This window comes from Dermacentor silvarum, chromosome 4 (assembly GCF_013339745.2).
Source record: "Dermacentor silvarum isolate Dsil-2018 chromosome 4, BIME_Dsil_1.4, whole genome shotgun sequence".
In the NCBI taxonomy this organism is placed as follows: Eukaryota; Metazoa; Arthropoda; class Arachnida; order Ixodida; family Ixodidae; genus Dermacentor; species Dermacentor silvarum.
The window spans coordinates 198,169,260-198,184,599 of NC_051157.2; the positions used below are offsets into that span (position 1 = coordinate 198,169,260).

The window sequence follows — 15,340 nt, forward strand, 5'->3', positions numbered from 1 at the left end:
GCATACTCATGTCGCGTTTGTACGTTGCAGACGCATCGGGAGCCAGCTTAGACATAAGAGAGTGGCACTATGCCCTCTCCCGGTTCCCTCATGATGCACATACCCTTCTCCTGCTGGCTCGCGGGAAAAGGAAAGGTATCCGATGGGTGAGGAGGACATTCGCTTCCCAAAAGGTATAAAAGAGCGCCCGGGGAGACCATCACTCTCTGGCGCCTCTACCTCAAACCTGCCGGATAAGGATATACCTGCTGCAACCCGTTAGTGACCTCGTTTGCCCGACTATCACATGCAACGAGGCAAGTCTATCTATTACTTATTACAGAGTGGACTTCCCTCTGCAAGTGAGCCTTATTGCTCGCAGCAATAAATGTTGTTCAGTTGATACCGCTGCTAGCAAGTTATTCACCTGAACCCTACGTAGCTGCAACTACACGTGCTATGGGTTGGGGTGTACGACAGGACGACTGTGTGTTTGGCTAGATCTGGAGCTTGCCTTCAGCCCAAGCCTTAAGCAGAGTGTACCCCCACAGGCATCATCTCGACAAGAAAGCTCCTAGCTACTCGGACACGCTTAACCCTGTAACGCCCAGTGTATCATACATGCTACGCAGTCTTTAACAATTTCCGCCGGTTCTTCTTTTCCCAACATATCAGCAAAAGCTGCATAGACCGATGGCCATGGACATCATAGACGTTTTCGCTTATGACTAGTACTGAAGTTCACCGTGAGGGGGCTACACGGTAAAAACAAAGATGAGCACCCACTTTAAGCAGCACGGCGATTCCGCCAAGAACATTTTATGGTCGTTCTTCAAAAAACAAAGGTAAATATTTTGACCCCTTACCTTACTTGTGTTCTAGAACCTTTGCAGGTGCTGTTAAGTTGCTTTTGTTTGGTCTTTTACTGCGTAAAAGTATTCTAACACATTTTCAGTGTATCATATATGATACAGTGGGCATTCGTCGTAAACTTCACCGTCCATATCGCATACGATACAAATTGCAATTGCCTAGAGATACATCCTGTTACAACTTCTTTTTTTCAGCTCCCAGAGTCAAGGATGTCATAGCCTGCATGCCTTCGGGTGACGACAGCGACATTGGTGAGTTGACTGACGATGACGAATACATTCCAGACAGTGCACCCAGGCTTGCTACAGATAATATTGACACCTCTGATCAGTCCTCTGAAGACGATGTCGGCAGCTCGCACCTTTGGGGCATAAAACTGTTAGCACGGGCCGGTTCATCTGGCTTTCTCTATCAGTTCGATGCCTACCAAGGACAACCAACGATAAATTACCCACATCGTCTTGGCAGCGACGTTACTCTAAAGATGCGCCAGGCTCTTCCAGAAAACAGGGGACCCAAAGTAGCAGCAGATAACTACTTCTCTCTTGACCTGGCTGCTGAGCTTTCAAAGAGAGGCTTGGGATTTGTCTTGAACACTGAGAAGCAACAGATTGAAGGACTGCAGAGTCCAGACTCAAATCCTAAAGTGACCTAAAGAAAGAAGGCCGTGGTGTCTTCGAATATGCTGTTGACTCTTCGCAGAACATATCAGTAGTGAGATGGCACAACAACAGAGCTTCCACCATTGTCTCAAACTACGTATCCGCTGACCCAGTTGGCACTGTGCAAAGGTAGGATAAAAAGGAAAAAAAATACATTCAGGTTCCACAGCCAGCTGCTATAAAGGTTTACAACTCTTTCACGGGAAGTGTGGAACTATTAAATTACTTGGTGCCTATACCAATTTCTAATCAAATCTCGAAGATGGTACATGTAAGTTTTTTATCATACACTCATGATGAGTATGTACATTGAAAGCCTGGCTTCTGTATAAGCGTCACTGTGACAGCCTCAATCAGAAAAATGTGAACCTCCAACCTTGGGCGCGATCTTTTACGCGTTCCAAAATGGAACGGAGGCCGTCCGTTCCATCGAGCCGCACACACTTCTAGGCTGGTATAGCTCAATCTCTCATTGCAGTGGGCAAAAACGCAGTTGGAAGACCATCCTCATTTGCAATACCAGCTTCCATAAAACACTAAGTGTGTGGAAGCTCACCCGACGACAAAGTGCGCAAGGGTGGAGTCAGCCACATGCCAGTATGGGGCACCAACACGCTAAGGTGCAGACATTGCCCTCCAGCAAAGAACTTTTAAATGCGAATGCATTTCTTAGTCGGGGCATGTCAGGCGTCTGTCGGTGTCCGCACGCCGGCAGGTGTTATCTCTCCGCTCTCACTCCCTCTCCCATAGCAACAGCTGCGGGCGCGCGCGCTTATCCTCGCCCCTAGCAACCGGAGCATGTGGTGCGGGCGGAGTAGCGGAGAGTGAGTGGAGAGGAGGAGCGCGCTCTGGCGTGTGAGGGCGCGCTCGCATCGCGGGAACTCGGCGCAGCTCCCGCGTGTGTGGAGAGAGTCTTGGTTGGTGACTTTAACGTGGACGTGAGAAAGAAGAGCGGCGAGTGGTTGGTGGAGTACATGCGGACAAAGTACTCTACGCAGTGTGCCTCCGCCGAGTCCGACAAGTGTCCGACTACCATTCACGGAAGTTGCATTGATCTTGCCTTTACCCGAAACTGTGACGTGCGCATGCTTCTCAAAGACCCTTTGACTGTACACTTTAGCGACCACAAGGCTGTGATTATGGCTGTGAGATACAATGACAACACAAACAGGTGCTGATGAATGTGTAAATAAATGGTTACGGTACAAATCCTCGTCTCGTCATTAATTTACGCCATTAAAATTACTACGCCGTGTACTCTCGGCGCAAGAAATGCATTTGCATTTCTTCACGATTCCCTTCGGGGAGTTGGGGGCAATTTTTTTTCTTTCATTTATTGTGGCAAGTGCAATGTTCAGTTATGCCTTAGTAAAGATCACAATTGTTTTGCTGCATACCATATGTAAGGAATATATGATAAGCTCTGTATTATGTATAAATATCTCTGCAAAAACATATAAAACGTTATTTGACTGTCTTTTTTAAGGCATGTGAAACGTGAATTTATATATAAATACATTTTTTTTGCAACAACTTCTGGGCATTACACGGTAAAAACAGCTTAGGGATTCTGTTTACGTAAATGACTGAAGGAATTGCGTTCTGAAGCAACTGAAACAAGGTCATTTCCAATTTGGCAAGAAGTCCTATGAGGAAAAGCATCTCACTGTACTTCCAAAAGACAACTTGTACTGCAAGCTGCTTGTTCTACATTCATCGTCTACTTATTCATGCTGGAGTCTGTGACACACTAGTGCAACTGAGGGAGGGATTTTGGATTTACAAGGTCTCCAGTTGAAGTTACTTGCCAGCACTGTCAACTGTCAGTGTTGAATTATCAGCATTAATAGGGGGGCCCAGGCCAGTGCATAGCAGGCACATCATCTCCGACTAATCTTCTGGCTTCTCACTAGGAAACGCCATTTATTCCACCTTCAGGCATGGATGGCTTAGCAGCATGCAGCATTTCATCAAGCTCTGGCGATTTGAGCGCATCAGCAAGCCTTTGTACGTCGGTAACAATATCTAGGACAGTTTATGACAAGGCCAAGCTGACAAGGCTACCCGAGCCTGCCTTGTTTAGCCTAAGGGTCTGCTTGGCCTCCATCATCAAACTGTTCACCTATTAATGCAGTCTTTCGTGTGCGCTAGGATGAGTCGGGTCGTCCCGTAGCCCTCTTTGTTCTCTCGGAAATCAGCTGAGCGGCCTTCCTTCCATGAGACTTTCCTGAATTCTTTATTAACTTACAATTCCCAATTCCACGTGTGCTGACTGCTCTAGTTCTTGCTTGGTGGTCTGGGGAGCAGGGCCTCGGCTCGGGTGTCATTTTGCATCAGGTGGTTATGATGCAAGTCGCATCTCACACAAAGCTGGCATTGCTGCCGGAATCTAGTAGCTTATTGGACAGCGAAGACAACGCAATGATCACTATTATCTTTGAGCAATCACAAGAATTGCGGTCAGATGTGAACAATTTTGTCACCGATGATGTGGCATCCAACAAAGAAGCACAAAGCAGCATCAAGTTCTGCATTTGGTACTGCAACATTCTGTTCTGTCATTTCTTTTCCGTTCTGGAGGGACTTCATACTAAGTCAGAGTAAATGTAAGGTGCTCAAAGCACAGTTTGCAGCCTCATCCTAGTACCCCAAGAATCATTCACACGACAAAAATCATTATCAGTTCACATTCTAAACATTGGCCACCAATAAAAGGCTTCGTGTTGTTCGCTCACTGGAAGCACCTAGACACCTGGAGTTCTTCGGACGTCCGAAGACGCTGCCAGAAAGCAAGGGCTGGCCTGGTCGCCATCTGAGGAAGGGGAGGCCTGGGGGTTAGTCTCCCAACCCTCGCCGCTCCCAGATCCCATCATGGACACAATAAAGTTATATCTCTCTCTCTCTCTCACATTGATTGGGTGTAAGCTCCCTAACCCTTTAATGCGAACTGTTACCCTGGAGCAACAGCCCGAAAACTATTTTTGTTTTTGAACGCTGCCTGCTCCATGATACTGCTGGCGCCCATCTGTAGAAAGGGACCGAGCATCTTAAGCTTCAAACAAATATGTAGAGGTGGCATTACCAGTTATTTGTGTTCAAAAGTAAAGCATTCCTTGGATCTGCTGGGAGGTCACCACGTGAGTAAATTTGATGAACTACAGCAGAATTGGACACTACTACAACTGTTAGAGTTAAAACAGCTCAGAAGGCATTGTAACACATTTACGAGGATGCTAAATGGTACGGCCACAATTTGCAAAACAGTATTTTACCAGCCAAAAGTGGTGTTACTCATGAGCAACAATCGGCATATACGGAGGCATGATGAGTTATGGGGAAATACTGCTTGTAGTATTTTCCCACTGGGCTAAAAGTAAAACAAAGCCATAACATAGTGTTCATTCTATGGAATAGAATAAACGTTAGTCATAAAGTAATATTTCTTGTCTTTTATACATAGATGGCGACGACAAAAGAAAAAGAGTGGCTGATTAGCGAAATTCAGGTGCTTACAGATGGTAAATTGTCCCATGTTGACTTCAACAGTGACCCGGATGACCCCAGCTATAATCCTAAAGATGATAGAAGATTGACTGATTCCTGTACACTTAAAATTGTGGGCAATCTTCACAATGAACAGCCACACGAAGAGGAAGATGCAGGAATGCCGAGCGATCCCGTCGAAGCTTTACCGGGAACTTCTTGTGCTCAAGCAGCGGCTAAGCGCAGAAAGAAGGAAGAAAACATTCTCAGGACATGGATGACGAAAGACCTTTCGGTTGATGACACTGCCTGGAAGGGGCAGCTGCCCTTACCACCTGAACAAGTGCAAAGCCCATACGAATACGTTTGTGCCTTTTTTTGGTGAAGAGATGGTAGACACGCTGCACTATCAATCAAATCTGTGCTCTACCCAGACGAACAGCACCTGTGCAAATATCACCCAGAAGGAGATGAAAAAATATCTCTCCACTTTAGTAATTTCAGGGACAGTCAAAGTGCCTCATTTTAGGATGTTATGGCAGTATGGAACAAAATTTGAGCCTGTGGCTGACCTCATGTCCAGAAATTGCTTCAAAGCAATACATCAATGCTTACACACGAACAACCTTGAGGCAAAGGCACTGAGGGGCACGACCGCCTTTCTAAAGTGCGGCCACTTGTAGATCAACTGAGAAAGAACATGAAGGCGGTGGCCCCAGTAGATCGGCATTGCATTAATGAACAAATATTTCCCTTTAAGGGGCGGTCACCCCTGAAGCAGTACATCAAATCGAAGCCCCACAAGTGGAGTTATAAAGTTTTCACAAGGGCAGGTTCTTCCGCTATTATGAACGACTCCATCTCTGAAGGTAAAGGTACTGCGCATGGCTATGTGTTTGACATCTCCAGTGATATAGTCATCGATCTGGCGAAAGGTCTTCCAGGACACAAAAACCATGTTATTTTTTTATAACTGGTTTACCAGTCTGTGCCTTGTGGAGGAGCTGAAGTGCAAAGGATTCCTGTGTGTTGGCACAGTCAGGGTAGACAGGACACAGAAGCGTTCGCTGGCTCCTGACGCCGCTTTCAAGGCACAAGAAAGAGGCTCCATAGATTTTCGCTTGGATGAGCAGTCTAAGATTGGAGTCATCAAATGGTTTGATAACAGCTCCGTTCACATTGTGTCAAGCTACGCCATTGTTCAACTAACCGAAATCTGTAAGCGATGGAACACCAAGGAAAAGTGCAGCGTCGATATGTTCCACACCCTTTCGCCATAAGGGAGTATATATACCCTTTCTGTCCTGGCGGTGTCAATTGACACCACACGAGAAATGGTACCGCCACGCAAAGAAAACGAAACAAGAACTTGCAATTTTTCGCCCAAAGTGAAGTCCGGGCCCACCTACTGCCATGGATATCAGTATTGTCGTGTTTTCTCGAACGCTGAATTCACGACAAAGAAGACGCAGCGATATCATCATGGCAGACGCGGAGCCTGGCGAGTTCCAATTTTCTGCAATTGTAGCTACGCAATTCCTTTGGATTATGTGCCCAGTTTTTTGTATGTTGTGCCTTAGTAGTACATTAGTGAGAAGGCACTTGCGTTTTTATGTTTGCACAAGCAGCCTTTTCGCAGTGGCATGCTTTTGTCATGTATGATTTTGACACCATCAGGGCTCAACGGTAGCAAATGGCGGTGTCCGAGTTGATTGTGCGCCTGTTTTAGAGGCGCGATATCTGAAAGAATGCTGATGCGATATGTTAATTACCCCGTTTCTCTTTGTTCACAGGTGCGGGTATACCTGTGACTTCCATTTTATTCGTGCCACCAAACCCGTTCCACATGGCTACAAGCAACAACGGACGTGCTGTTCGAGGAGCTCGACAACGGCAACTTGTCTGACGTAGACGGTGAATTTGATGACTCGATCGACGAGGGTGTGCGGCTTTGTGCTTCTGATGAAGCTCAAACGGAGAGCGACAGTGAAAGCTTTGATGACGAGAGTGCACTGCACACATCTGGCGGCTGGGGACTAAAATCGTTCCAAGGCACCAGACTCAACATACCAAGGTGACGTCCACGAAGCATCGGGACTCGGAGAGTTGCTGTCACCCTATGAATATTTCAAAGGGTATGTGCCAAATAGTGTATTTCTGGAGCTGGCTGAAAAAACAAACCAATACTCGGTGCTTCATGAAAGCAGCTCCGGCAACACCAACGAGGCAGAGATAAGGCGTCTAGTCGCACTACATCTCACAATGGGTGTTCTATACTACCCGAGGCTCAGACTTTATTGGAAGCCGAACATGAAATGCCATCTCGTGGCATCTGCAGGAATGCCGCACAACCATTTCAAAAAGTTGCGCAATAACCTGCACATTGTAGACGTGAATTGCCCCGACTCTAACCGACCGTCTCTGGAAAGTGAGGCCACTGCTTGATGTTTTCCAAAGCAAGTGTAAATCACTCGTAGCAGGGGAGCGCCTCTGCATAGATGAACAGATGGTGCCCTTCAAAAAGCGCCTTGACATAAAACAGTATGTCAAAGGAAAGCCGCACCCATGGGGCACCAAAATATTTATGCTCCGAGACAAATCTGGCCTTGTATACGATTTTCTACTCTATCAGGGGTCCACAACACAAATCGAAGACCACGTCAAACACCAGTATGGTGTTACAGGCGCAATAGTTTTGCATTTAGCTGACCATGCAGTGTTTAGTGGATTCGACTGTGCCCATGACTGATCGTGTTGCCCAGTAACTTTGTGGAAGTTAATGCAATTTGTGTGGATGTCATCACGAGTTTTGACGGTGCCTTTAATAATAGGTGGTCACGCAGCCTTCAGAAGAGCGTATGCATGCAAGAAACTTCACCAGTTTTTGTGCAAGCAACGTGGAGGCCTCAAAATGTTAGCTAGAAAATCAACCAGCACAAACTCAAGTCTGCATTTTGTGGTTGTGCAAACTTATACGAGTGCGAGCAGCAAAATGACGAAGATCCGTTACATAATGTTGGTTCCATAAAGTCAGCTTTGTCACAATACAGTTTTGTTATGCAGTGACGTATATCAAAAGTGGACAGGGGCCACTACATTACTGTGGTGTCTTAGCCCCTTGTTTTGAGGCCTTGGCCGTGCGGACTTAGAAGACACAAACAGAGAGGAATCATGGTCGAAGAGCATGGCATGAACCCCGCCAATGCATCTTTCCGAAAAAAAAATAAACGAATTGGAGTGGGTGACGCCAAAAAGAAAGCCTTCACCAATTGTGTATGACCAAAGCAGTTCCAAGGCAAGCCATGGAACTTGTATGTCCGTTTATAAAGTGCACAATTTCCCCAGAAGAACTCTGCTAGGTGTCCAAAGCAATGACAGGTGCATTTGTTTACATTGGCATGGTATCGTCGTTCAATAAATATAATTCAGGTTGCGCATCAGTGACATCAAATAATATCGGAACATAGCAAAAGACACAGATTTTGTGCACATAAGCATTGTCACATCATGCTGAGTCGCGCTGGTTCAACACCTACAAAAACAGCGAGCAGGAGTCTCTGTATGCATTGTTATGGTGCCTACTTATTGACAAGTGTACTTATTTATCTTTCACGGGTGACCGCTTTTAACCGGCAAACAAATGTTAAATGTTACGGCTCGGCGCAGGACGCGCCTGCATGTATCGGAAGCTTCTCGAATTACTCTGGAACCTTCGATGACTCATGCATAAAAGCAGACGCGTTCCGCCGCTGATCAGATTTCGCCGATCGCCGACTGTTCGCCGCTATCGTGCTTCGAGTGCAACTTGCTTTTGCGGGCACAGGTTTGCCCAATAAAAAGTCCGTTTCGTCCTTCACAATTTTGCAACTGTTTTCTTCACCGACACTACTATGTGAAATTTACGTTATCATTCTTCACACTATTTTCATGCACGCAGTTGGATGTGTTCCGCAAAGTAGACATAGATTAAGGGGAGACACGGCTCTTAGGAGCCGAAAATTTGCCCGAAAATCGAGTTTTCAAAATTGTCATTTTCGTGTTCCTACTACCACCCCCCACCTGCCTGCAACTTTTTATTAAAAAATACCTCGTATTTACGGCGTAACAGCGATTCAAAGATTCGTTGGCACACCCACAGACCTTTAAATTGTGGACAAATCGCACTTATTTCGGGTGCCTGTAACTCGCAAACGGCTCGCTCTACCGCGGCCATTTTGGTATCGTTGAAAAGCTCGTGCGTTTGGCTTCTTTTTATCACTCGGTTAGCAACCCTGTGATCGCCGCCTTCACAAATAAAACGGGAAAAATATTGCCTATACTCCTCGTGCGCTCAGTTGGTGGCGCCACCGCTCCCCAAGTGCGCAGCGCCAATGCGGCCACATCGCGCATTTTGTCCCTGTTCCCAGGTCGTCCCTCCCCGGCTCGTAGCTCGAAGTTGTGTGCGGTGAACGTCGGTGGGTGAAAATGGCAACGCAAAACGAGCCTCGCGTGCTGTTTTGCGGCTACAGACGAATATCAAACGTTCAGGAATACTTCAAACGAAGTAGTTTGCTTCGCGGTGGCGACTTGTACGCCGCTAATCACGTTTACTGCGTGAGAGAAGAACTCGACAGTGCCGTCGGTCCGTCGGAAATCTTAGGAAAATGCGTCGCACAAATGAAGAGCGTGGAGTACGAAGTGCGTTTAGAGGTGAGTAAACTTTTTTTCTTGGCATGCTACAGAAATTACTAGGCTATCGCCAGCATGCGCGTCGCTTGTCCCATGACTGGCGTGCATTAGCAGAAAGCTGGGATAGTTGACATATTAGCAGCAATAAAAAGACAGAGACCGCACGAAGTGCCCGTCTCATGGATTTCTAGCGACGTTAGTGCTTTAAATGAGCGCATTAGCTTGTACGCGATGGCCAATTAGGTTCTATATGAAACCATTCTCGGATTTCTTTTTTTTTTTTTTTTCTACTGCGCAGTTCTAGGCTTGCGCACTCGAGCAGGCTGGTTCTGTTGTGTGGATTTTCTGAAAACACTTACTTCTGTGCGGGCATAAACCGACTGTGTATTTTTCTTCCACTAGTTATCAGCGCACGAAAGAAAAATTGTGCAAGCTTATTGCACCTGCAAGGCTGGATGTCGAGGCTGGTGCAAGCACGGCGCGGCGCTGGCCCTGTATGTCAACAACCACCAACACACGTCGTGTACTGACCTGCCGTGTGCTTGGCAGAAGCCATCGACCCGCCCAACGCTTGACACAAAGAAGTCCATCAGTGAACTATTCCCGAGTAAGTTAGCGTCTGTTTACACTTTGGGAAATCATCTTTCTGAGCATGTGCAACTGTGTTTTTCGTTTAGGTCGTCCCATCATAAAGCCAATCCTGAGGCCCCTCAGCCCGACAGTGGTGCACAGCCAGTTTCCCGACGTGAACTGCGCGTTCAGGCATGTCATCAATTTTGAAGAGAGTTGTGCGATTGAGGCACCTGATGCTGTTGTCGCTGTTGCTGCCAAGCAAGTTGACGAGTCGCACAACGACCTTGTAAAAAACATATTTAATAATGTGCGGCAGCTTCACCATAACTTTGAAGTTTCAACCACATTACCTCTGAGGCTCACAAAGTGTGACATGTTCTCCACGCTCTCAGCAAAGGAGAAATGCTTTTATCAGAGTGTGGTAAGCAAAAGCATGGATGAGGTTGTTGAAATTGCTTTAACAAGGCGGCAAGCATCAGTGACAAGGTTTGTTGTCATATTATATTATTATTGTATCCACTTGTGTTTCTTGTGTTTCCTCTTATTGATGAGCATATCTAATCACAGATGGCACACAGAACGCCGTCTGCGGATAACAAGCAGCAGTGCACACCGCATCAAAACCAGGCTCAACAACTATAAAACTCTGGCAAGTTCCCTTGTGAGGCCAAGGTTCTTCTCATCTGCTGCAACTTCTTATGGTAAGCTAGAATTCAGAAATAGGCTAGATAATCTAGGAACTTTGCTAAATCGTATGAAAGAAGTTCACGGATATTTAACGCATAGCATGACAAACATTTACTAGTGCTGATTGTGGAGTCACCTTTTACTGATACTTTGTGCAGGAAAACTAATGGAAACTGAAGCCAGAGCAGAGCTGTCCACAGCACTTGGCGCTGTCATCCATGAAGTAAAGATGCATGCACACTTTGAAAGGAAGCTTGAAACTTATGCTACTCTTTCATTTGCAGGTTGGCCTTTTCATCCACCCGGAGCAACCCTGGCTATGCTGCAGCCCAGATGGCATTCTGGATTCAGATGGCAGAATGTGTCTGGTCGAGATAAAGTGCCCATTTTCTTTAAAGGATAAGAAACTCATCGACCATGAACACGAAGAAAGCTTCGTGCCATACATACACTATGTGAATGGCCAACTTCGTCTGAAGAAGACGCATCAGTATTATTCTCAGATCATGATTATGCTGTACATTTTAGGTATCGGAGAAGCGTTTCTTTATATTTATTCATCACAGCAAAGCATCACTGTATGTGTACAGCGCGATGAAGCATTCCTCGCAGAATATGTGCCCAAACTTGAGACCTTTTATTTTAAACATTTCTTAAGTGAGATAGTTAAGCACACTTGAAAGCATTCTCATTTTTTTGCTTCTTTTATGTACAATGTGATGCACCAGTGATATTGCTCTAGTGCTTTGAAATGTTTCAGAACTTTGTGTGCCAGTAAATGTAAATGGTACTCTGTTGGTTTATGGTGTTTAACGTCCCAAAGCGACTTGGGCTGTGAGAATAAGAGACGCCATAGTGGATGGCTCGCGATAATTGCGACGAGCTCAGGATCTTTAACATTGTCTGCTATGATCGGACCTATTATGTTTGGAGCTGAAGACTAACCGGCAACACCGTGCATGGTTCCGTCTGAATAATCCACGGGAAAGTTGATAAACTTGGTGACTAAGCCAAGTGGCCAGATGGCTGGTGCGAAGAGAGCCAGAGAAGGTGACTAACAAAAATGACATGCTCAGCACCTTTTCGTGTCCAGGTGCAGGGATTTGTCACCTTGGGTACTGACGGCTTCGGCATTGTTGCATTGTCGCCGCCACTGATAACGATCAGCTCTGTCAAGTAATCCCCTTGGGGTGTCCTATTGAGACTGATACTGCATTTGACAAATGAGGTGAACAATGTTTCCCCTATTAAGTGGTCTAGGGAAAGCAAGATACTTTTAAGCCGCGTTTTGACACGCTGTAGTGATTCCCGCAGCCAGCATGATGTGAATCAACATCTTTTCGATTTAACAAGGTATTCCTCACTGATGCTTGAGGGCTCCCGGCCGAAAGGCGACAATGACTCCTGGCAGTACTGACATCGCAGCATGCACGATCTTCTGTAAATAAATAGTAGTCTTTTGAACCTTCTGAACGTGCTGCTCGCTGCCCTGCAGTGCAAAGTATGCGGAGGGTGTGCGAAACTAGTCACAGGCGACCGTGACTACGGCCTTGCCAAGAAACTGGTCGTGTTGTGCGAGAATTGTGGTGAAGTTGCGGTGCAGTGGAACTCGCGCAGAGTTGATGGTGAAAAGACATGTAATCCGTTTGAGATTAACATGTTGGCCACACGTGCAATGCTCAGCAGTGGAAATGGCCAAACAGCCATGAACGACATCTTCGCGTCGATGGGGCTTTCGCGCCGGGGGCTCCACAATAAAACGTTTCAGCGGCACCTAAAGAAGACGCTAGAGCCTGCTGCCACCCGAGCTGCCGCGACCGTTATGACTCGGTGCGCGAAAGAAGTCACTGAACTATATGAGAACATTTGTTTTGGACATAAAAAGAACATTGCCGTGTGCTACGACGGAACTTGGTTGACAAGGGGACATTCCTCACATATTGGTGTTGGAACTGTTGTTGAGCTCTTCACTGGATATGTGCTCGATTATCATGTGATGTCTAACTTTTGTTTGGGCTGCGAGAATGGCCCTAAGCCAGACAGTGAGGGCTATGACCTTTGGAAGTTGAGCCACCAGTGCCAAAAGAACACAAGCTGCAAGTCTGGCCAGATGGAAGTAGATGCAGGCAAAATCTTGTTTGAGAGGTCGCTTCAGCGACATAACCTTCGCTATACCACCATGTTGTGTGACGGTGACAGCCGCACATACAATGCAATTAAAGAAGCTAAAGTTTACGGATACATTGAAGTAGAAAAAGAGGATTGCGTTAACCATGTCAGAAAACGCATGGGCACTGCACTCCGCAACTTATTACAGAAACACAAGGGTGAAGGCAAACGAAGCCTCGGTGGCAAGGGAAGATTGACAGCTGAGCTGGTCGACAGGTTGGCTGTCTACTATGGCCGAGCCCTAAAATCACATGTTGGTGATGTGGAAGCCATGAGTCGTGCAGTGATGGCAACTTTTTATCATGTGACTTCCACTGATAGTTGCCCAAACCACGCCCTGTGCCCGGCTGGTGAGCAGTCTTGGTGCCCCCACAATGCAGCAAAGGCCAAAGGGGAGCCAGAGCCTAGGCACAAATATAATTTGCCTAGTGATGTGGCTGCAGCTCTTTTGCCAGTGTACCAGCGCTTGTCAGAAAAGAGCCTGCTGCAGAGGTGCCTGAGGGGCAGGACTCAGAATTCGAATAAGTCTCTGCACTCTGTAATCTGGAGCCTGCTAGCAAGAGCAGCACTGGCCTCTAGTTGCAGTACAGGCAGCTGTTGCAGAAGCTGTGCTGCGTTTTAATGCCGGCAACGAGTATGCAGCTGCAGCAGTGCTAGCACAGCTGGACATGAATATAACACCCACTGGGTCCAGCAGGGCAAAAGAAAAGGACTTGCGGCGTAGCACAAGTTCTTCCAAAAAAAGGGCAGCATCACTTGGCCTCGCTAAGGCAGTCAAAAAAAAAGCACCACGACAGCATGCATCCTGACTACTCCCCTGGTTCATTTTGAGAGACATTGGTGGGGGGGTCAGTGAATAAACGCAAATATTTTTGTCCGTTTTCTCATAGCAGCATTTCTGATGGTGTCATAGTCTCGGAGCAACAATATCTCCAGTTTTACTTATCTATTGCAGTAATTCTTTTTTTGTCTGAAAGGTAGTGAATTGGTGAGTGAAGTAGGCCTAAAATATGAATAAATATTAATACAGAAAATTTCTAAAAATAATTTTCCTTGCAGTTGCATTAGGTTTTACTTCGAAAATTTTGACGTGCTCTAATTGTGGTCCAAATTTGTGAAAAACATTAATTCTTGCCTGGTTGGACCCCTGTATCAACCTAGATCAATTTAGTGTTCAAGCATTTGCCGTAATCACCACGAACATGTCGTGAAATGTTTTTCCTCGTTTTCTCAAAACAACATTTTTGATGGTAGTGTAGTTTTGGAGTGACGATATCTCTGGTTCTACTTATCTTATTGCAATAATTCTTTTTTTGTCAGAAAGGTGGACAAACTGGGAGTGAAGTGGGCCTAAAATATGAACAAATATCATTACAGAAATTTTGAAAAAGTAATAATTTCTCCAGGGGTTTTACTAATGCCTTCTGCTTACAAAAGTTTGACATGCTGTAACTTTGGCATAAATCAGTTTAGAACATTCATTCTTGTAGCACTGCAACCTCTGATCATTTCAACATCATTTTGATGTGCCAGTCTCCTTCATAACAACCAGCATTGTAGAGAGAAGTTACCTCCAAATTAGCCTATACAAAAAAACATGAATTGCTTATATTTTGAAAAGTACTTGTTGCATGCGAAAACCAATTGCATATTTGAAATCAGCATGTCAAAATACTGAAGTGATGGAAATGACGCCGACGCCAGTACTGGCACCGTTGGCCACTGAATGAGGCAGTTGTTTAAGCTGCGGTGTCGAAGAAGCCTTCGCTTATTTCCCGCTTAGGATAAGAAGCAAACAGTGCACCTCGGAAACTAAATTGGAAAGCACCTCGGAAATTTCGCTGCGGCAAGTCGAGAGCAGCCTCTCAGGCAGCAAGCAGCTGCCTGTGCGGCTGAAAATTAAAAATTTCAGCCACACACAAGAAAATTGAAGCTTTCTTCCCAAGTGTTTACAGTGGCTGCACGCTGCGATCCCACAGCGTGTCCAATGCTTCCGATGCGCACATATGTTTCAGTACCTGCTGGCGACAGTTTTTATTATGTACTTGCTATACAATGTCAAACAGCACAGCGATTCCACTGCTCCACTTTGTACGGCTTTGAGGGGAACTGGTAGAAAAACACACAGGGATTATGACCCTCTTGTTCATGGCAATTCACCATGCAACAATAATGGCAGTTACGACACTTTGGGAACCCGCGCTACTCGTCGTAGTCGCCGGGTCTGCATGCCTTCAGCACAGTTT

At 46.0% G+C, this 15,340-nt stretch overlaps 1 protein-coding gene across 1 annotated transcript; it reads left to right on the plus strand.

Annotated features, from left to right (window-relative positions):
• The first annotated feature begins 9,317 nt into the window (after positions 1–9,317).
• LOC119449165 (uncharacterized) lies at positions 9,318–11,760 on the plus strand. The gene is made up of 6 exons (XM_049665123.1): positions 9,318–9,686; positions 10,068–10,272; positions 10,343–10,427; positions 10,806–10,939; positions 11,084–11,148; positions 11,210–11,760. Exons 1-6 carry the CDS (start codon positions 9,462–9,464, stop codon positions 11,603–11,605), a joined length of 1,110 nt encoding a protein of 369 aa, XP_049521080.1. The 5' UTR covers positions 9,318–9,461; the 3' UTR covers positions 11,606–11,760.
• Positions 11,761–15,340: the final 3,580 nt, after the last annotated feature.